Below are 23,883 nucleotides of genomic sequence, written 5' to 3'. Positions count from 1 at the left end.
AAATGATGGGCTATAAAATTAATCATGCTCATTGGCATCATATGATGCTTCATTCGGGTTCAGTCACAAATGGAAAATTTCCACTTTCAAAAAAGCGACAGCTAGGACAAAGACAAGGCACAACAAACAATGGTACCAGATATCTATCTGGTACATATTATAAACAATAGCAGACACATTGAAGTAAATCCTGTTCAAGGTCCAGGTGACCAAAACAAACTCTGCCCCCATGGTTTATGATGTTTCTGTGGTTCCATAATTATATGATTAACCTCCGGGTGTCCACTACCCTTTAGAATACTATCTGGAAGAAACACTTCATAAGCCAGTAAATCACTCCTGTGGAAAAAAAAACTTATAGCACTTCAGAATTTGTCAGGAGAAAAGCTGACAGAGCTTCAGGTCAAATGTTCATACTCAGTCAGAAAAGCCTTTTTGTTTTACATCATATTGCTTCAAGCTTCAGTCAGTCAGCACACCTGGAACATAAAGATAAGGGTAGATAACTTTAAAGAATCTTCCCCATATAAGCAACACTATGTATTTCTTAAACACATGCACAAAGTAACAGCTGCTGGGAGTAAGTTGCACACCAGGAGCAGAGTCCAATGATCCAGATGGGGTCAGGAACCACAAAACTGAAGCCCAAGCATTCACAAAGGCTTCAGAACCAAGTGATCATATTGCTGAATGTGTGAAGCTTTTGTCTTATGCAATGCATGCAGTCTTTCTTTTCCAACAGCTCATTATGAGGTGCAGTTCATGATTACAGAGGCAGCCCTAAAGTAACATTAGACTCCATTATGCAGTGCGGTGCAGCCTCTTTAAATGTTCTGAATGATAAGCATTACAATGAAACTTTAATTTGGTGTGATGATCTTGCATGAAAGATGAAAGGAATAACATTGTTTTGCAGTGTAGAACACACACAAATTGCTGCAGAAACTCTGCAGCTCGGGTGGCATCCATGGAGTGGAATATCCAGTCAATGAATTAGGCCAAGATCCTTCATCGGATCTCAGTTCAAAAGATCGAGTGTTTATTCCCCGCCTAACTTGCTGAGTTCCTCCAGCATTTTGTGTGTGTTACTCAAGATTTCCAGCACCTTTCAAACAAGAGAAAATCTGCAGATGCTGGGAATCCAAGCAACACGCACAAAATGCTGGAGGAATTCAGTAGGCCAGGCAGTATCGATGGAAAAGAAGAATCAGTCAATGTTTCAGGCCGAAACCTTTCAGCAGGGACCAATATTTTGGGTACTGAATCAACTTTAGCATTCAGCTTTGTTGCCATTGGGATATCATTTTACTTATGCATTACTTCTCACTAATTCTTCTTTCATGATGCAAGCCCTTGTTTCAAGATGTTTTAAGAAGTTTGCTCCTAACAAGTTTCAGTCTTCCCACAGAATACAAGACTGACCATTATAATGTTCACTGACCTTCAGAACTATCCCAGCATTAAAATGACATGTCCTTGCTTCAGTAGAATTGAACTTGGTAAATCAAGACTGGATGATTCTGGAGCTCAGATCTAGTATTTCATGTGCCAAGTAAATTGTTCTTAGTTTTAAAACTCTTCCTACACAATACCACTCTCTATTTGTGAGAGAGGGATAACTGTTTTAGCTCTAATGAAGGTACTTAAGAAAAAGGAAGCACATTTAGCTCTCATTAACTATCCAGCTGGAGTGATCCTTACTGCATTCCATCGTAGCATCCAATTTGTTCCTAGCATTGTTCGAAACTGTTTTCCTCCACCTTTGTTTCTGAATGTTTATTCCATGTATCATTCACTCTTTCTACAAATGAATCCTCCTACACCTTTGGTGAAGGTTGTCTTCTCTTCTGAATCTGATTTTTTATTCTAGCTTTTCTGTACCCTTTTACATTTATAGAATCATAATTACTGCCCTTTCAATATTTACAAGACCCAAAGGTTCATGTTTCTCCGGACACTCCCTAATTTTTGTCTTGTGGCTTTTCCATGCACCATCTTCGCTGCGTGACAGTTTAACTCCCTGCTGACAAGAGCTATATCCTACAGTGTTCTATCTGCACTCTGGCAAGAGCATAATCAAACTTGATCATCGCTTCTGGAGACCACTGTTTTGGTTGCACAGTTAAATAAGGCATAGGAGCAGAAATAGGTCAGTCTGCTCTACCTTTCCATCAAGGCTGACTTATTATCCCTCTCATCCTTATTCTCCTGCCTACTCCTCATGACCTTTGATGTCTTTACTAATCAAGAACCAATCAACCCCTGCTTTAAATATCCAATGGCATGGCCTTCACAGTTATCTGTGGCAAGAATTCCACAGATTCATCACCCCTTGGCTAAAAAGATTTCTCCTCATTTCCGTTCTAAAGGGATATTCTTCTGTTCTGAGACTGTGCCCTCTAGTCCTAAGCTCCCCCACTATAGGAAACATCCTCTCCACATCCATTCTATCTAGGCCTTTCAATATTCAATAGATTTCAGTAAGATTCCTCATCATTTTTCTAAACTCCAAAGAATATAGCAATAGAGCCATCAAACACTCCTTATATGTTAACTGTTGTAAACTCAGGATAATCCTTCTGAACGTCCTCTGGACCTTGTCCAATGCCAGAACTGCCTTTCTCAGATAAGAGACCAAAAATTGCTCACAATACTCCAATTGCAGTCTGACCAATGCTTTATAAAGCCTTGGCATTACATCCTTGCTTTTGTATTCTAGTCCTCTTAAAATGAATGCTCACATTGCATTTGTCTTCCTTACCATTGACTCGGCCTGCAAGGTAAATATTACTGGATCCTGCACTAGGACTCACAAGTCTCCTTGAACCTCTAATTTCCCAATTTTCTCATTTTGCTGTTCTATATACTTTGGACATGTTTAGCGTTATGTTTTGAAACTCCAAAACATAAAAACTAATTGAGAGGAAACATGGAGCTGGGAATGCAAGTCTTAGCTTTGTTTTTTTTTTACTTTAAGTGAGGGTTCATGTATGATGTGGTTGCATGATGACGTATGCCATTCACATACTTTTACATAAAACCCGCAATGAATAATGTAAACACAAAGAATGGATAATCAAACAATGTATTTATGATATTACTGAAATATTAAATAAACAACTTTCCTTCCTGCTTATTATGATCTCCAACTCGATATAGAATGCATCTCAATTATATACAAAATGTATGCTATATAATACAGTTACTATTTACTGTAGACTTCCACAGCATAGTAAATTTTAAATATTCCCATTCAGGCCTGAAGATTTAATCACTGTGGAGGATTTCTTACTCTTGTAGGATAATGCCTTTCCTGACCAGAGAGGTCACTCTGCTTGGCAGGTGAGACTTGTAGCTCTGAAACAATCTCAGTTTCTGAGGTCTCCTCCATGGTGGTTCTAGGAGCTGACTCTGGGACTTCAGGAAGTTGTTCTGACAACTCTGTATAACTTTTCTTCTGGACATGTTGGCATCCCAAACAATGCATGGCAAGCTGTTCAATTTGCTGATCTATCCCAAGCCACCAGGCAAAGCTATGAGCCAAACTTTCATTTTGACCACACCTAGATGACTGGCATGTCGCTCCTCCAACACTTTAATTCACAGCTTGAATTGTACAGCGACTCTCAATCCCCACATAAGACAACTTTTGTCAAGGACAAGTTTATTCTGGCACTGGTAAAACTGGGGGAACTGGGATTTCTGCTGAACATTCCAGCTACTTTGGGTGGCCATGGAGGCATGAGACTGTGTAAGATCATTTCAAAGATTTTTAAGGTATATTTAATGTCAGAGAAATGTTTACAATATACATCCTGAAATGTTTTTTCTTCTGGTTTCCCTTTGGATAATCTCTGCCACAATAGGGAGATTTTTGATTTGCATTTGGGAGAATATGTCAAGAGGAGTGTCATCTTTTGTAAACTTTTCAGGTATTTCTTTTTCCAAAACTAAACATGACAATCTATCAGCATTTCCATAATTAGTCATTCTCTTGAATTCGAGTTTGTAATTGTGCCCTCCAAGAAACAGAGCCCATCTCTGCATTTGTGCTGCTGCTGGCAGAGGCTGTGGATTGAAAATGGACACTAGTGGTTGATGATCAGTAAAGAAGATAAACTCTCTCCCATACAAGTACTAGTTGAAATGTTTTACATCCCAAACTAGCTCAATGCCTCTCTGTCAATTTGTATGTTATTTTTCTCTGCAGTGGAAAGGGAATGAAGTGCAAACACTATTGGCTGTTCACTTCCATCACTCCAAACATGTAACATGATTGCACCTATCTACACCATAAGGCAAGGCATCATTGGATGATGTGGATCATAATGTGTGAATACACTGTCTGACGTCACCATTTCTTTCACCTCACGGAAAGCTTTGTCCATCGCCATTTCTTCCTGATTTATAGTAACGTGTTCAAAGGGTGGAGTACAGTAGCCAGGCTTGGCAGGAACTTGTTATAGTAATTGATTAATTCTAAAAAGGACCACATCTGTGATATGTCCTTTAGTCTTGGAGCAAACACCACTGCTTGAATATTGTCTGCACACTTATGTAATTCTTATGCATTAATGGAGTCGCCACAATAGGTGATGCTGGGTTTAAAGATTTCATACTTCTTGCATCATGCTCTGATCCCACAATCTTCTAATCTTTGTAATGCTTTCTTGAGATTTTGGAGATGTTCCTTGTCATCCTTACCGGTGACAATGATGTCATCCCGGCTGCACTGAGTGCTTGGACAGCCTTGCAGCACCTGGCCCGTGGCTTTCTGCCAGAGTGCAGGTGCAGATGCTACTCCAAAAATAAGCCTGTTATAGTATAGTATAAAGCCCTTTGTGAGTGTTTATGTTGAAACACTTTGGACTCCTCTTCCATCTCCATCTGTAAGTAAGACTCAGCTAAATCCACTTTTCAGAAGTGTTTTCCTCCAAAAAGATTTGCAAAGATATCCTTTATTCTGGGCAGAGGGATCTACTCTCTGGGCAGAGAGATCTACTTTCATTCTTCATTGATGATGACCTTAAAATCACTACAGATCCTAAAGGACCCATGCTTCTTGACTACTAGACCACTGGCATTGCCCATTCAACCTTGGAAAGAACGTATTTACCCTCTATGCAATCTAGCTCACTGGCTACTTTTTCATGGATAGTATGAGGAATTGGACAGGTTTGTAAAACTTAAGTGTGGGATTTTCATTGAACACTACTTTACCCTTGGTACGTTTTGAGTTTTCCCAGCGCAATTCTTGAACACTCCTGTGGCATCATCCACTACCTTTCTTAATTTACTTTCAGTTGACTCTATTGCAGAAAATGTGGCATACAAATAGTGGATGAATCTCCAATCAAGTTTTAGTTTTCTCAGTCATTCATGACCCCACAATGCTGGTCGTCCTGTGGCTCAATGTGGCATTTCACTGTTATGAATGTAATTCCCACAGAGGTTATCATTTCCCCAGTATAAGCTCTTAGTTAAGTATCCGTAGGCTTCAGTTCAGTATTCAAACTCATATTGGGGAATGACAGGAACAGCTGAACTCATGTCCAAACTAGAAAAAATCTGCAGATGTTGGAAATCCAAGCAACACACATAAAATGCTGGAGGAATTCAGCAGGCCAGGCAGCATCTATGGAAAAAAGTACACTTGACATTTCGCGTCGAGACCCTTTGGCAGGACTGGAGAAAAAAAAGACAAGGAGTAGATTTAAAAGGTGAGGGAGGGGAGAGAGAAACATAAGGTGATAGGTGAAACCGGGAGGGTGAGGGATGAAGTAAAGAGCTGGGAAGTTGATTGGTGATTGACACAGAGCTGGAGGGGGGAGGGTCATGTGTTGCTTGAACTGGTGTCCAATTCCATTTTAATTAATTTGTTGTTCACGTCTGGTGTAAGCCATGCTGCTTGTCTATTGTTAGCTTTCACATTGTAAATCTCAAGGCTATCTAGTCCTGTGTAACTCTCACTTCACAAGATTTTTCAACAATAGCATGCAGATTTGTGCTCTTTTTAAAACTGCAACTTGACTTTTTATCTTTTTCATTTTTCTGTACAGTCCATTTATTTTTGTCTGCCTGACATGCTCTTTCGTATGAGTCCTACTTTGATACGTTTTCTACAAGTTTTGCCTTTAAACCTACATTGGCCTGGTGGACGTGAGCCCCTGCCACAGCAGTAACATAATCTGTTTGTCCAGGCCAGTTTCTGTTTAGTTGATGCAATTTTGTTCAAGCTCACTTTCATTCCTGACTGAACCTCAATTGTGTCTCTGCCTGCAGTTTTTATTGATACAGCTATTTCAACTGCTGTCTTAAATGCAAGTTGTGCATCAAGTAGGAGCTGTTTTTGAATCCTTTCTTGTAAGATTCCACAAACTAGATAACCTCTCAGTACATCATTAATCTCATTACTGAACTGACAACGTTCAGACTATTTCTTCAATTCAGGCCATCGAAATGGAATTCCCTTCATTTTGATTCTGCTTAAAAAGACAAAGTCTTCTGCAATCAACAGTGGTTTTGATTCTAAATGTTCCTGCATTGCTTTCACGATATCAGCAAAGTTAATTTCAGCTGATCTGGTTGGAGTCGTTAACCTTCAAAGCAAACTGTATGCTCTTCCACCTGATGCACAAAGCGAAACTTGAATGCTTTTCATTGGCTATTTCTTCTGCTTTAAAATTCTGCTCAATCCACTCAGTATACAATATACAGTTACCTCTTGTGCAATCAAACATATTTATCTTTCCAACTTAGCCACCCATTTATGATTACTGTCATCCAGTACTCACTGTTTATGGACCCATGGATTTGTCTATTTCCTGCCTTTGTTGTTAAACTCAGATGTCTCTGTCCCTTCCAAAGAAGCATGTAATGTGTTGTTTATTCACTTCGGCATTTCTCCCTGCACTTTTTTTTAATACGATCATTTGCACTGCACTTCAGTAGGTAGAAAGTTGTCTCAGATTCGTTTAAAGCTTCCTTCTCACCACTATTATATTTTGTCACTCCAAAACATTAAAACTAATTGAAGAGAAACATGGAGGCCGGAATGCATGTCTTAGTTTTGTTTTTATTTTAAGTGAGGCACAGACGTATGACATGGTAGCATGACGATGTATGCCTTTCATAGACCGTTACATATAACCCGTGATGAATTATGTAAACAATAAAGAATGCTTAAAATCAAACAATATATTTAGAATATTACTCTAATATTACTGAAGTATTAAATACACAATATTTAGTAATAAAACAAAGGAGCAGAAATAGGTTATTCAGCCTATCATGTCTTCTCCGCCATTCCATTATGGTTGACTTATTTTCCCTTTCAACCCCATTCTCCTGCCTTCTCCCGTTCTATTGAGGCTCCTAAAGCTCTTGGTCTATCTTAACTTATCCTAAGCTACTATGACCACATTCTGCCTCTAAGCTTCCCTCCATTCCTGCACTACCACACATGATTCACTTGTTGCTTCAGTTATAATTTGGAATTTATGGAATACTGTTTACAAGTGGCAAAATCTAAAACAGAAAAAAGTGAGCTGGAAAACAAGAGAACCCATTATAATTTCTGATCACAGCAGATATTTATAATACTCACAGTTGAAGCTGCATTTAGTTTTGCACCCTATTTTATTTTATAGTTCCTCTCCTTAGTGGGGTGAGCATAGAGTATTATCACTCTTCAGCTTCCTAAGGTAATGACTCACGCTTGAGTATGATGTATCTGGCGTATCCCACCTGAAGACATAGAACAGGACAGGCCCTTTGGTTCATGATATTATGCCAACCTTTTAACCTACTTTAAGATCAAGCTAACCATTCCCTCCCACATACCCTTCCATTTTTCTTTCATCCATGTGCTTATCTAAGAGTCTTTTAAATGTCCCTATGATATATCCCCAGACAATGAAAATGGAACAAATCACAGCTCAGCCTACACATGTGCACACACACACAGACACAAGCACTGACACAGAAATGCACTTGTCCTTACATTGAACACCTTCTCCATCAACACCACTCAGTCCATCTGCCAGATCTTTTACCCTGAACACTTGTTGTTTTCCCCCCTCCATTCTCATCAGCCCATGACTCAAATAGTCCTTCCAGGTGAAGTAGAAATTCAGTTTTGCATTTGGTGTTCCTGCTGAGATTTCCTTTATATTGCAGTAACAAAATGCAGATTGCATGATTGTTTTGCAGAACAGTTCCATTCAATCAGTAAGATTGATCCAGGGCTTCCAGTTGTCTGTCAGTTTAGTCCTCTACCACACTCTCACTTGACCTCCTTGCCTTCAACTTCCTACACTGCACCAGTGATCCCAATATAAGCTTGAGGAGCAACATCTCATTTTCCATCTGACTAAATAGAAGCTAGACCTAGCATTGATTTAAACATTTCTACAGATGAACAGTTGCTCTGCTTCTCTGCTATAATTTGTTTTATTACTTTTGTGTCCAATTTTTGATCCTTAGTGTAATTGTTACCGTGACAACTTTGCTCTGTGTTCTATCATGGACATTCCTTGTGTTCTCTCTATCATTCTCCCATTCTTATGGAGGTCAGATGAAGGGTTCTTGAATCTGAAGTATTGACTGTGTTTCTCTCCCCACTGATACAGCTTGACCTGCTGAGTACTTCCATCATTAAATATTAAATTCTAACAATGAGAAGCGGGGTCTCCTTCACAATGCCTGGCTCAGAAAATGCAAAGGTTTGGAGTCATATCATAATACTGCATGGAAACAAGCTCTTCAACCCAACTCATCCATGTGTACCAAGATGCCCACCTAAGCTAAATCATTATCGCTCTAAACCTTTCCTATCCATCTACCTGCCCAAATGCCTTTAAGTGTTATTGTACGTGCCTTAACCACTTCCTCTGGCAATTCATTCCATATATGCACCAACCATTGGCTGTTATTACATTAAATATTTCTTCTTAAACCTATACCCTCTAGTTCTTTATTCCCCAGCTCTGTTAAAAATTCTGTGTGCAGTTCCTCTATCTATGATTTTATACACCTTAGCGTCATACAACAAAGAAATACACCCTTTGAGTCCAACTAGTCACAGCTGACTAAGATTCCCATAAGCTGGTCCCATTTGACTGTTTCTGATCCATATTACTTTTACCCTTGTTATCCATATACCTTTTCGTAATCCATATACCTTTTCGTCGTAGTCAGGTTACATTTGGATTTCCCTCCACGCTCTGACATATTGGAAAATCATGTACGTGGCAGTGGTTTGCCTTTGCCTTCTGTTGTGTGAGATTTTTTTTAAGAGATCACCAGCTCTTTACCCAGCACGGATGGAGAGCGTGCAAGGGAGCCAGCCGGATTCGAACTCGGGACCTCTCGCCCCAAAGTCCAGTGCTGATGCCATAACGCCAAATATCTTTTACATATTGTTAATGTACCTGCCCCAGCCACTAACTCTGGCAACTCATTCTGTATACTGACCACTTTATGAGTGAAAGAGTTAACCCTCAGATTCCTGTTACATCTCCCCCCCTCATCTTAAACTTATGCCCTGTTGTTCTTGATTCCTCAACCCCAGGGAAAAAAAAGTCTATCAGCGTTCATCCTAACTGCGCCCCTCATCATTTTATACAGTTTGATGAGATAAATCCATTAACAACTGTCTGAATTTAGATCAGCCAACTCAACATAGGGCAGATATTTACTTTGCAAGTAAAAATAGTTTTAAATGAAGCGTAATCCTAAAATATGCAGACTGTTCATATAAAGGACTAAAGTTTGTGCCCAGAAGAGTAGGAGATTTTAGCAGGTAAATGTAATGATTCTCATGTGAACTTCCTGCCATTATCCAGCATGAAGTAAGCAAGATGTATGTATTGAGCTGGTTATTTAACAACAATATCACATGAATACGTTGAAGCAGGAAAGAGGACAGTGAGAGTCCATTCACTTCAGAACCTCGTGATTATCTGACAAAGTGCATGTAGCCTCAAGCTACTGATTTGAGTGATTAAATTTGAGTGGAATGTGCAGGAAACAGGACAATGTGCACGTTCCTTTGCTCAGCAGTTTTTTTATGTGTTTGTTCCTCGCAATCATAAGTGAATCGTGATCTGACCTAAGGAAATGAAAAGAACCACAAGAATCTCTGATCTTTCCTTTAATACTCATAGCTGTGTGAAAATGATGTACTGAAGTTGCTTTTAGGTCCTTGAACCTTTTGAGAAAATATCTTAACTCCTCTCAGTGCCCCCAAAACAGGTCACTACTTGGGAAAACTGCAGTGGGGACTCCCAAAAGAAGTATCACTTTGTGACTTGTTGGTTCTATGAGGTCTTCCACCTGAATGTATTGACTTTTGCAGACTTTTTGCCCGAAGATAAATCATGGTCTGTTAAAAATCCACTGTAACTATTGTTCAAGTCTAACCACTCCTAAAGGATGATTGCCGAAATACCAAGAACATCAGTCTGACCCCAGTTGGAATTAAACTAGGAGGAGCAACTCACTTCTATTTGATCCACAAGACAGCTGAGATAAACGTGAGCAATGGATTCATTCTAAGTATGGAGAGAAAAGCCTGAAATGCTCTGTAGGAGTCAAATGATACATTAGAAATAACACTTGCGAAGAGCTTTGTTGATAAAGTTGTTCATCAAAAAAAGGAACTAAAATACTAAGAATACTGTAAATATTAAAATGCTGAAAGGAGAAGTGGACTTTGATGTTTGCATAATGATTTTCTGTGTCTCTCCCATAATTATAAAAATAAAGTGTGGATTTCATTTTGTTTGGTGCATAAATGAAGCTGCAGTTGTAAATAAAACCACGTCTTCCTGACAGAGGAAGTGGTTAAGGCAGGTACAATAATATCACATAAGAAGTATTTGGATAGTTACATGTAGGGGCAGAGCTTAAAGAGATATGGGCCATATGATTTTGCATCTGTGGATCTGAAATTTCCTCTTTTCAGGACATTTACAGCAGCAGGTGCGTAAAAATGGCCTGGGGGATTGTTAGGGACTCCAGCCACCCCAACCACAAACTGTTTCAGCTGCTTCTGTCTGGCAAACAGTACCGAAGCATTAAGGGCAGGGCCAACAGGCTCCAGAATATATTTTCTCCTCAGGCCATCAGATTTATCAATTCACATTGATCTGATTGCATATCTGACTGTACACACACGTATATGAAACAATTATGTATACAATCTTAGTGTTTGGGCAATATCCTCCCTGATTTCCCTTCCTTATTGCTTTACATTGTGACAAAATATGTTAAACATCATAGGAATATTTTTAAACAAAGAATATCGCACACTATGCATAGCCTAGGACTATACTCACTGTAATTCAGAAGAATGAGAGGAGATCTTATAGAAATGTATGACATTATGAAAGGAATTGATAGATAGAGACAGGAAAGTTGTTCCCACTGGTAGGTGAGACTAGAACTAGGGGACATAGCCTCAAGATTTGGGGGAGTAGATTTAAGACAGAGATGAGGAGGAACAGCTTTTCCCAGAGGGTGGTGAATCTGTGGAATTCTCTGCCCAGTGAAGTAGTGGAGGCTACCTCAGTAAATATATTTAAGACAAGGTTGGATAGATTTTTGCATAGTAGGGGAATTAAGGGTTATGGGGAAAAGACGGATAGGTGGAGATGAGTCCATGGTCAGATCAGCCATGATCTTATTGAATGGCGGAGCAGGCCCAACAGACCAGATGGCCCACTCCTGCTCCCTCTTCGTATCTTCTTATGTTATCATACAGTGCACATCCAGGTTCTTCACATAGAAATATGGTGGAATATAACTCAGTACCACACTTCCTCTTCAGACATTGGTAGCTATCACAAAAGTAATCTTTCCAGAGCGTATGTGTGTGAAAGACAAAATTATACTAATATCATCTTCATCGCCCTGACATGAATGTAGTATGTTACAACATAAATAATGATGAGGTTTAAGAGTTGGGAAGATTGAATCCTAATAATTTCTCCTTTTCTGGTCAATGAACCCATTGGCAGGGTTTCAGAGTCTCACTGAAATTCCTGCCTTGCTGGAATTCATTGAATCCTGTAGAAGTGGAACATTGAAGGCAATTAATAAATAATATCATAAAGGCACGGTCATGCATGCAATAATAATACACAGAGGCAGTAATATGTGGTACATTTGCTGTGCGATTGTAACAACAGACTGGAAATTAGTGTTCAATCATGTATGGAGAGTGAGGCTTTATCTAAATTTCTGTTTTAAGCTTCATTTCGTTCTGCTCTGGAAATGTGTATAATTGCTTCAAATTCAGTTCACTTTGATTAAATAAGTTCTATGACAGATGATTAGAAGTTAAAAGGTTCGACTTACTTAAAAGATATCTGTCAAATTCTATACCTTATGAGGAAAAAAATTAAATCTACAAGAACACAAGAAAATAGGAACAGGAGTAAGCTACCAGGCCATTCAAATCTGTCTCTACATTTAACATGATCACAGCTAATCTATGCTGGCCTCAACTCCTCGTCCATGTCAGTTCCTCATAGCCCTTACTTAAATAATCTGATGATCTGGAGTCCACCACCCTCAAGGACAGAGAATTCCCAAAAGTCACTACTCTCTGAGAGAAGGAATGACCAGTTCCTTATTTTGTAAAAGCACTCAGTGGCCACTTTATTAGGTACATCTGTATACTGGCTTGTTAATGCAAATATCTAATCAGCCAATCATGTGGCAGAAACTCAATGCATAAAAGCATGCAAACATGGTCAAGAGGTTCAGTTGTTGTTCAGACCAAACATCAGAATGGGGAAGAAATGTGATCTAAGTGACTTTGACCATGGAATAATTGTTGGTGCCAGAGGGGGTGGTTTGAGTATCTCAAAAACTGCTGATCGCCTAGGATTTCCATGTGCAACAGTCACTAGAGTTTACAGGTAATGGTGTGAAAAACAAAAAAAATCCAGTGAGTGGCATTTTCTCTGGGCATTTCAGAATCAGAATTAAGTTTAATTTCACTGCAAATGTCATGAAATTTGTTGACTTTGTGGCAGCAGTACAATGCAATACATAATAACAGAGAAAAAAACTGTGAATTATAGTGTGTATATATATAATAGTTAAGTTAACTAAGGAGTGCAGAAATAGAAATTTTAAAAATGGTAAGGTAGTGTTCATGGGTTCAATGTCCAATCAAAAATCAGATGGCAGAGGGAAAGAAGCTGTTCCTGAATCGCTGACAAAATTTTGTGTGTACCTTCACTCTAATACACCACCTCATCTCCAACACTCCTTTCTGGAATAGAGCTAATCTACAGAGCTAGAACTATTCATCCTTTGTTGATTCCATTTCAGAACCAAGATGAGTTGACCCTCAGTTACTGAGTTACAGTTAGCACAGAGACAATGCACATATTGATGCACACTTGAAGCCTGAATTCCACTATAATTAGGCAATAAAAGGGGACAAATCTTAAACTAAATATCCGGAAGACAACGGTCCTTCACTGCCTGCCCATTTGCAAAACACTGTCTGCAGCAATCAAGATCGATGGAGAGCCCTGGTGAATCTGATTCTTAAGAACCACTTCTCAATGAGGGTAGAACTTCAGAACCCATTTCTGCCTCTGTTGTATCAACTCAACCTTTAATCTCCTGAATGAAGTACCTTTGAAAGCCAAGATATCAATTGTCATTCAAGCCTGTGGTCCGTGGTACATCAGTGATCTCTGCTAACTACAGCAGAAATCTCAAAACACTGGAGAGGTACCAGCAACGGCCCTTACACAAACTCCACACACAGCATTATTGAACCAATATCACAGTCCTCTCCCAGGCCAAAACCAGCAGCCTCATGGCTCCACTCATGGTTAGTGACCCTCGTTGTCCACATGCCTCAAACCAGACTCCTAGATCAAGCACTCCTCTCCAAACCTGATTAAGGCCAGGCATAGAAAACTGTTTTCAAGAATGTCTGTGAAGCTTCCTTGAAAAAAGAAAACAACTTACTGGCCATAGACAAACATCAGGATAAGCACTGAAAGGCAATAAACATTTCCCCTCTCCGTGAAGGGAGTATGTGACTGTTAAGTGCCAACAGTGGAATCCAGATGCTACAAAACACTCCAGATCGCACATGGGGCTCATTCATCAACTCAGAACCCAGAGGAAACAAATCACCCTGAAGCCCAAGAGCAAGATGAGAGAAGTTGTCCCTTTCTGATGGCAAGTTCATGCATCATGATGCAACCCACCTGATGCACTGGCATCCACTATGCTGATACTGAATGGCTCCTTCAAAGCACAGCAGGAGGTGAAAACTTTGTTCAATCAGATCAATGATGTGCTCTATCAGAATTTATGTGGCAGAAAGACTTTTACTGTATGCATTGATTGTGAGACACATTGCCATTTGACAGCCATTGTTACCAGTTGTCTCTCTTTGGTTAGTTGTTGTATTTCCAGTGCAATTGGACTGGAAGGGTACTGCAGTAATGTAAGTATCATAGCTGGTGTCAGAATGCAAAGCACTGAAATGCATTATGTTCTACCCATATTCACACACCACAAATTAACGTGCATAAACTTAGTGGCATCCCGTGTAATTGGGAAATTTTTAACCCTTGCAAAGCCAAGACGATGCTTCTCTTGCTGCTGTTAGGAAGGGGGGCTGAAATTAGCTGGTTCTCTTTGAATACATGGCTTCATTAGTACAACAAAGTATAGAAACTTGCAAAATTGTACAAGTACCTCTAGCTACAGCCCGGCGGGAGATCTTTACACAGGCAAAATTGTTCTTGCCCTACTTTGAGGATGCATTTATAATCGGGTCAGAAGGCAGAAGTCAGTGAGGGTCCTCACTGAAATTCCAGTAAGAGAATGCTTTCCTCTATCCCCTCGATTATTAAGGGTTTCCTCTGAGAGCCGTTTCATTTCTCTTCACTCCCTGCCTCTTCCTGAAACTTTGCTGCTGTGTTTCGCCTCTTCTCATTCTTATACCCCCCTGTAACTATTGTCTTTCTAGATGAATTGGAACTTGGTGTGGGTGGGGTTCAAAGAGTTCCATACCCCAAAAATAATAAGAGCAGGAGAGATATTGGGACTTCATACAAAATGAATCAGAGCCCTGTAAATTGTGGGTGGAGGGAAGATACTTGGGACTGGGTTAAGTGGGGTTTATTTTCATTGAAGTATGTGAAATATATGAGGTAAACAATCCAACTCCAACATTATTCAAGCTCTGTAACCAATTAGCAAGCAAGCAGAAGTTTCAAGACTTTTCTAAAAGCCTTCATGGAAAATTATAACATCCCAGGCAACACCTGAGACACCATGGTGCATGATTACCCAAGGTAAAGAAGGAGCTCTTGGGATGGTATTGACAACCCCAGGCCTACAAGGAGAGAATGAAGAACAGAAGGAGAGTACAGCTTCGCAATTAGCCACCTGGTGGCCTTGCCCCACCTTCAGAGCAGTCTACCTTTCCCTCCTGAGCCTTGGCAGCCAGGGGGCAAACTGTGTTGGGAGCAGGTTATCCTCAACCTCTCAGGGGCAAACTAGGAAGAGGAACCAAAGGGCATCAAGTGACCCAGAGAAGTAAAGTCAGTTTGAAATAGGAGAGAGAATTTTTACTGCGAAGAGATAAATGGAATCTTTATGAGAGGGAAGGATATAGCCAGTTTATATCGGACTGGTTTACACTGAAATTCCCCCCAGTTTTAATCCGGCTCAATCGCTGGCCGAGAAACATTCGTCTGGTGTTTTCTATGTCGCACAACTGGCGTTGAGGTCAATGAAACTGAACTTGCAAGAGTTGGGTATCTGGAATGCGCTAACTCAGAAAGCAGTCCCCCAAACCGCAGCTCAAGATCAATGTTAACGCGGGAATATTGGCCACCGAAAAGAGTAAATGCAGATATATATTTAAAATATTCCGCGCGTTTTCTGGTTTTGCAATTGCTATTCTTCACATGCTCTGCCGAGGGTGCATCATTTCGGTTTAGCAGGTGCCAGCGCGCTTTTTTTTTGTAAGGATTTGAATATGTTTCAAGGCTATTTGAATATCGCCCAATGGCCAGGCTAGGGGGGAGGATCTATGCTCACTGAAGTTACAGCGAGTTAAAATGTTCATCATGTTGGAATCAGGCAGGTTGTAAATTGTGAGGCAAAATCACCGGCGTGGAGGAGAGTGAGAGCGCGAGAGAGGGAGATGGGGGGTCTTGGATCAAAATCTCTCCAAGACCACTCTGAAGTATAAATGAGGCTTGGGGAAAGGACTCGTAACTTGGACAGTTTGCAAGGTCCCAGCGATATGCACGAGTGAGACTGTGAGCAAGTTTTGAAGGGCGTTTTGTTTCTAATTCTGCATGAATTTAAATTCAGTTGAAAAGCATGTTTCCAAAGTTTTCCCCCGTACTACAGAGTAGGAAACCGACTCATGGGATGTGGTAACTGGAGTGCCTGTGTTCACCTCGCTTCTCTCAAGGCTCAGACGAAGGCGCCGCTTCTTCTTACCATGATCATAGTCTTCACCTATTTTATCTACTGTCTGACGGGCTGCTGCGACACCATGCCGAGCCCCATCCCTGTGTCTTCCCAGCGCCGGGCGGCCAGCCCGCTGGTCGCAGCCGCTGACTTGGGGCGATACCAGAGCAGGGAGCCGCCCGATCGCTCTCCCTACCCCGCTCCGCTGGAGGAGGAAGCCGCCGCGGGGCGCTGGAATATCTCTGTCTTTAACAATTTTGGGAGTAAAAAGTTTCCCCAGGCCGTGATAATCGGGGTGAAGAAAGGGGGCACAAGGGCTCTACTAGAGTTTCTGAGAATTCATCCGGATGTCAGAGCTGTGGGAGCCGAGCCGCATTTCTTCGACAGAAACTACGAGAGGGGACTAGACTGGTACAGGTACTGAATCAGCGAGCAGCACCTCACCAAGCACACTCATTTAAACACAGATCTTCCCTTTCCCTTTCAGTGCTATTATTGATTGAAGTTAAAGACGAATAGTGAAGTTCAAAAGATCCAAGAATTAAATATTCGCAAAACAATGCATGTTTTAATTTACAGGAACAATCATAGCAAACTAGTAGCGCCCACGATTGTAATGAAATATAACATTTTGCCAAGCCATTGTATTAATGTGTAAGGACCTTATTTATTCATAATTATATTTGGGTGCTCTGAAACATGTTATTACAATAAATTGAGAAATCCATTTTTTTTCTTCTGTAGAGGTTTGCGCCAGTATAGAAAAAAATGTCTGCTGAATGTGACATCTATTTCATTGTCAGAGTACCAATCCTTATCCAGAACAAAGTTGAAAGGGAGAATTTAAATTTATTTCAAACTCAAGGATGATAGAAATTGTGACACGCTGCTTGCTGAATATTAAGTTCCTACTTTCTGCTTTGTCTATTTTAGGCACAAATGTGACATTATTTGGAAACAAAATTTAAGAACACTGAATAGTTAGGTCTTGGGAAATCATACACACAAACACACAGAGTAATCCTTTTGGAGTTAAGAAATATAAAATTTATTTTGCCAAGCTATTTTGCTACAGATGGATTCTTAATTTGGGGCTGTATTATTAAGATGAATACCAACCTATTCCATTTTAAATAGAATTATTTACTGTTTCTTCTATATAAAAATAAGACAACTAGACCAACCTGATCATTGACATTCTGAGTGGCATATACACACATTATAATTGGATCTACCTTGTAGCTCCAAATAAAAATCAATCTTCTCTGGACTGATCAGGCTCAGCCTGCACAGCATTGCATTTTATTCTCAAAGTAAGAATTCATTAGTTAGTGACCCATCTCTGAGGTTTAACAAGGTGAACGTTGTAATTATAGCTATTATATTCCAATTGTTGACTCAGTTACAGTATTGGAGATTGTATTTCAGTTTAGAATGCTGTGTGACCTCTTGAGAATCTACATTGTTAACGGGAGGCAGCTGCTTTCAACAATAAGGAAGAGATAAAAGGGGTTTTGCAAGAGAATGCTAACTTTTAAAAATCTGTGTAATGGAACAACCTCACCCAGCAATCAAACTTTAGACAATGATGCACAGAAGCAGAATCCACCCAGCTACTATTTAGGGTATATCACACACATAATAGGTGTAACAAGTATTTTATGGGGTTGAAGAATGAACCTATCCAGTCAATACACAGCCACATAAATAAGAAAAAATTCTGAGGTTCAATATCTCATATGAGTATGGTCGTTGGCATACCTAGCTCCACATCAGTGAGATTCAATAGACCGCAACTCTGTGGAGATGGAAACTGTGTCACTGAATGCAAGTTCAGATAATTTTTTTCCTATACCAAACTAGCAAAGAGTGTTGCTGGTGCCTTGGATTCTCTTAGTTTGTTTTACATATAGCCTGCTGCCTGTAATCATGCAAAGCTAGTTTCTGTGTTAGACAGATATTCCAGAATTGGCAAAAGTACCATTGCAAGCCTTGTCATATTAGAGACAGTGGTTTAGAGAGTATTACACTAAAGGTCTGACTTATCATGGAACAATTCAAATTTTAAGCATGATTAAGCTACATTAGGGAGAATTTTCAGTTTACTGAATCATCATCCAATTTGCAGCAAACAAACTTGGCCAGGACATTGCAAATTCATTTTTAATGTGGAGAACAATATCTCATTTTAGAAAGACTGCAAATTAAAATCATACAGAAAAATTAACACAAAGTCATGAGTGGTCCGAGAAATGCTCAAGTGTTTGTATTAATTATGTTATGTAACAAACTTGAAGTCATTGTATTTGTTACTACGAGCTAATATTTTCACATTGAAAGCTTGTATTTATGATGTGGCTGGCCTTGTAGGTAGCCAGAGGCCTTCATTTGCACAGTATGTATGGTGGTGTACTATATGTGCCATATATGGTAAGTTGAGAACTGTGGCACATTGTTTGGAATATTACCTGCAAGATTGGCAGTTATTTCTAGGAGACAGAATGCTTGATATGTATTAGATATTATTAAAGTAAGAGAAATACAACAATACTTTAGCATGCATCTTGTGATTTCCAGAAGATATATTTATCTTTTTTTTGCCTTGTACTCTATATTTTTCCCTGTGCTAGCTTGTAATGTGCAAATTTGATATCATGTACAGTGGATTCCAGATAATTGGGTCATCGGTTAACTGGGGCTGCTGCTACTTGGGACAACTCTTAAAGAACAAAAACTAATCAAGAAAATAGCCAGGACTCCTTTGTTTATTTGGGATACTATGCTGTTTAATTGGGGCAGGAGCTGTTGCTGAACAGATTCTAACTACCTTTGCTCATGTGCACTTGTGTGGCTGTTAAGCACATCGTGCTTTGGGTGAACAGTTTTAAAATAACATCAGTTGCGTGTGTCTGTGTTTTTAAAAAAAACTACGATTTTTGTCACTGATTGTTGGTGAGAAATAAGCAGTGAGACAACTCAGAACTGTTTTGCTCACTGCAGTTTCAAGCTCTCAGGTTTGGAGATGCCAGAAACAGTCGAGAATAAAAATGAAGCGATTTTGTTACGTCAACAAGTAAGAAACTATAAAGAATTTGAAAGTATCAACAATCATCTTGAATATTACAATGAAAATGAAGATTTGGCAGATGCAATCATTGACAGCATTGTATAAAGCCAATCTGTTATCTGCACTAGATGTCAGCACTGATTTTGTTCACTTACAGTCAAAAGAATGCGACATGGATGAATTCCTCAGTCAAAAACTATTTGGAACTAATATACAGTTTTATAGCATTGTAGTAGCATTGGTAGTGTTTTAATTTGTTCTGTATTTCCTTTAAATACATAATTTGTTACTCAATTTGTCTTCTTTATAACTTTTAAAATATTTTCATGAAACTTCAGTTAATAGGGGCAGCCGTTTAATTGGGCCAAGATGTACTGGTCCTGATGTGTCCCAACTGTCCAGAATCCACTGTATTGTTTTGAAGTATCCACAGTAAGTCTTTTTAAGACATGTTATTACAGTTTACAGTTATTTTAGATTTGAAGTATTTTCCCTGTATTTAAGTACTTTAAAACTAAACAAACTGCAATAAGATGAGCAAATTGTATGAGATTCTAGAGTTACTAATCATTCAGATATGATTTCCAATAAAATCCATTTATTTTGGGGAAAAGCAGAAACCTGTCCTCATTATCCACTGTCAAAATGTCAGTACTATATTTTCAAATTGACAATGAAAATTAATTGCCCAAAGGGTTAGTGTGAGCCTGGGAGAATAAGTAGTCCTGCCTAATCACAGGCATTTTGATTTAAAAGGAAAAGTATGGGTATTCCACTCCATTACAGCCTAGGCTTTTTATGTCTATATAAAATGATCACATTTCAGTTCCTCTGATATCAATTACTTATCAAATATACCAGTGATATTCCTATTTAATTTTCCTACTGCAAGTGGCAAAACTCACATCTTTCAACAAAATCACAAAGTTGTGACCTCCATGTGTTTTCCAAATTCAGTGTTTAAAAAATGATTGAAAATATACATAAATTTGGCCTATGTCTATTACCCAGCTAATAATAGTGGTATTCTCGTAGACACAATTAAAAACATATTTTAAAATAATAATGTTATCTTTCAGGAAATATAAAAGATCATGATAATTTATCCTTGAAACCTCTGTGATATGCACTAAGGTGAAAGTTTGTACTGTAGAAAGTCTAAGCAACATAATATAACTAATTTGCTTGTCATCTTTGTTACTGCGCTGATTTCCTAACTTAAAGGTATGTTATGGAGAACCAGCCTTTCATGCTCATGTGCTGAAATAGGGTATTTAATAGATTAAGAACATTTAAGAAAGGTAATCAGAGAGATTGAATGAAAGCAAAGTACTAAATTATTTCCTTTAGAATCTGATGGTAAAGTCTTGATTAAAAAGAAAATGATGATTTGTACCAAGAGTTGCCAAATTTATTTCTCATTGACTTCTTTAAAAAAGTCCTTAATGTTGCAAAACTTTGTCCCTTACCATGTAAGGTACTTTATCATAAAACAATGCTGTCAAAACCTTATTGAAGTATAATATATCACAGGGAAATAACTTCCAATTTCAACAATTTATAGTCTGGAAACATTTATACCATACCAACCCTCTTTTAGCATACATTTAGTTACCACCAAATTATCTGTTTTGATCATTTCTTTACACAAGATGATGCAGTTATTGTTTAAATGCACCATATTTAAATGGTTCTTTTAAGTGACCTCTTTCCCTCTCTTCATTATTTGTGTCCAGCTGGAATTGTACAGGCAGACAAAATGTGCCTCAGAAGGCTGAAGGGTTGTGAGGAGAACTTTTGACATAATTGAATTTGTTATAACTTGTTTTTGGCATCCTTACAAATTAAAAAGTCAGGGATTGACAGAAATGTATCTTAACAGCTTTACCACTGTAATATTCATAAGATTTACTTTTAAGGGATTTGGAATCTTGAAAGATTCATCAAGCATTATAATTTTTGACATTTTGTATCAGTGTAGTTTAACATAAACTGCTGTAGTACGATTAAATGCAGAGATTTTCATCAAGGGATTTGCAATGTGATTTCTGTCACTGAGTCTTTAATAGTTAGATGTTGATATAAACAGAATACCGGTAGTTGATATTGACTGAAAAGTTTTTCCTTTGGTCACACTGTGCAGTGTTTTAAACATTATTGCATACTAAGAAGTGCAGAGAATTAACATTGTCTTTTCATATTTAGTGCAATTGGAGGACAAAATGATTTTTTATATGAATAATTTGAATATTATTGCTTATACAAGTTGCAAAATGGGAATAAAAGCTGTACAACGTTGTAAATTCCTAAGATGAGAGCATTGTCAGTGGGAGGTATAGGTGTTATTCCTTATGTTGGGTCAGTGCTTGAATCCTTTTGTATAGATGAAAAAGAATTGAGGATATCATTGCGCTTCCATGCACCCCCTAGTGGCCAGTCACAGAATAGGGAAGGACAAGGCTTGGTGTATTCTCCCAGTTGTAAAATTGTCTTTTTCTAAACAGAACATTAAAAGAGCATCTGATGGAGCAAGAGTGAGGATTAAGCTTTCCGAGCTTGCTGATTGGATCTCACTGCCTTTGCCTCAGCATCCTGAAATGGTTGGCAGGAGAGTCTGCCTGCAGATACATGATGTGAACACAGGGTTGAATGGAGCTTTGATGACTTGTCATGGTCAGTTGGCAGGCACTTGATGAACTGCTGTTTGCTCAATGTCTTTTAAGCATCTGTTGAGCATTAGCATCATATGACAGAGACAAAACAAAATTGAAAGTGGACCCTAGATGTACAGTACAAAAACTTAGTTCTAGTGTAATATTTTATCACTTGGTGAATTGAAATCTTAAGGCATTACTTATTTTATAATACACAATGTATAAGATTCCAAATCTTGAAGGAATAAACCCAACAGTTGGTGTTCTGGTGACACTTAGGAAGGGTGTATTATAGTTAGGGTCATGAAAGTCTTACCCAAACAGAAAAGTTGATCATACCAGCTCTTGGTATTCCCAAAATGTATATCCCATAGCTTATCAAAACTTCCAGCGTTCAGAGGCCGAATGACTACTCTAAATTCTTGTTCACTTTGCAAAATTAATACTTTCATTCTTTAGCTAAATGTAGCCCCTTCCGTTTCAACTGGAGGCATGAAATTAAATCGGTGGGAAATAATCAGCAGATCAGGCAGCACCTGTGGGGAGAGAAAGAGAGTGAATGTGTTGGATCAATGCCCTATTCGGTAGTCATATGTTTTTTTTTGTACATGAATGAAAGTTGCTTTTCTTGATGGCATGTTGCCATGGTCAGAACACCAGTTCTTGAGCTTTATGCAATTACCGCTATCAGTCACTTGGGTGGTTGAAGTGATTTGAGTTGTCGACGCTTATTTATTTGAGCTAATGGAATTCTATATTTTTTCATGATCTTTATATTAAACGTAACAATAGCAGACAATATGATACTTTGGCTGCTGATAATTCAGTCCCTCTTGTGTGATAAAAGTGAAATTTTGCAATAATTTAAATATTGAACAATGGAATTAATGTTAAAGAGCAATTTAATGTTCAGAAAAATCAGATCATTTGTATTAAGTAATTTTAAATTAAGAACAATAACTCATACTGACATTTTAAAATAAAACGGAAGAAATGGAACACAGCAGAATTGAGAGTGGAGTTTTGCAGTTACTGTTGAGCTAGAGGAGTCGTATAAAAGATAAACCTTTTTTTGGTTGAAACACAATATTGAGAAACCAATATTATAATTTATGAGTCAATTCCTCTTAATGCAGAGCTTTCTTCAAGGCTTATTATAGATTTAAATGCTTGCATTATTGATGGATTGATGGGACTAATGATACCATGTAGTTATTTCTCCTGGGTTCCAGTATAGATTGAGTGAAATGTACTGCTGGCTCGAAAGCAGAAAGCTTAAAGTCAGAGCTGATGAAAAAGGTTGAGTGTCTGAAAGTACAGTTTGGTTTGTTAACATCATCAGTCATTACTATTACCTGTCAATACAATGTTAAACAGGAGTTCCTAAGCCATTGGTTTATTCAGTCCACTGCCAATAACTGTTGAGCAATTTTTCAGATGTGATTCAGCAAGGATGGCAAAGTAGAATCCCTGAGGATTTGAGTCTGAGGAGAACAAATGTGGAATAGTTGAATATTAGGAAGCAGATTAAAGAGACGATACACGAGAAGGGATTGAGACTATGCCCAAGTGAGCAGTCGGAGATGGAATCCATATTCAGAGGCAGGGGAGTTGGGGCCATGTCCAGGTTGAGGAAGATGATAGGGTCCATGTCTTGGATAAGGAGAAATTGTGATTTGTTCCAGGGGT

At 38.8% G+C, this 23,883-nt stretch overlaps 1 protein-coding gene across 1 annotated transcript in view; it reads left to right on the top strand.

Moving 5' to 3' along the window:
• The first annotated feature begins 16,108 nt into the window (after positions 1–16,108).
• LOC140735536 (heparan sulfate glucosamine 3-O-sulfotransferase 3B1-like) overlaps positions 16,109–23,883 on the top strand; it is a 204,033-nt gene continuing 196,258 nt past the window's right edge. The window contains exon 1 of the mRNA XM_073060724.1: positions 16,109–16,890. Within this exon, the coding sequence (XP_072916825.1) occupies positions 16,427–16,890 (464 nt within the window). The 5' untranslated portion in view covers positions 16,109–16,426. The remainder of the gene's footprint in view (positions 16,891–23,883) is intronic.

Source organism: Hemitrygon akajei, chromosome 11, assembly GCF_048418815.1.
Source record: "Hemitrygon akajei chromosome 11, sHemAka1.3, whole genome shotgun sequence".
Taxonomy (NCBI): domain Eukaryota; kingdom Metazoa; phylum Chordata; class Chondrichthyes; order Myliobatiformes; family Dasyatidae; genus Hemitrygon; species Hemitrygon akajei.
Note: the sequence above shows the minus strand (reverse complement) of the source record. Positions and strands in the feature narration are given on the sequence as shown.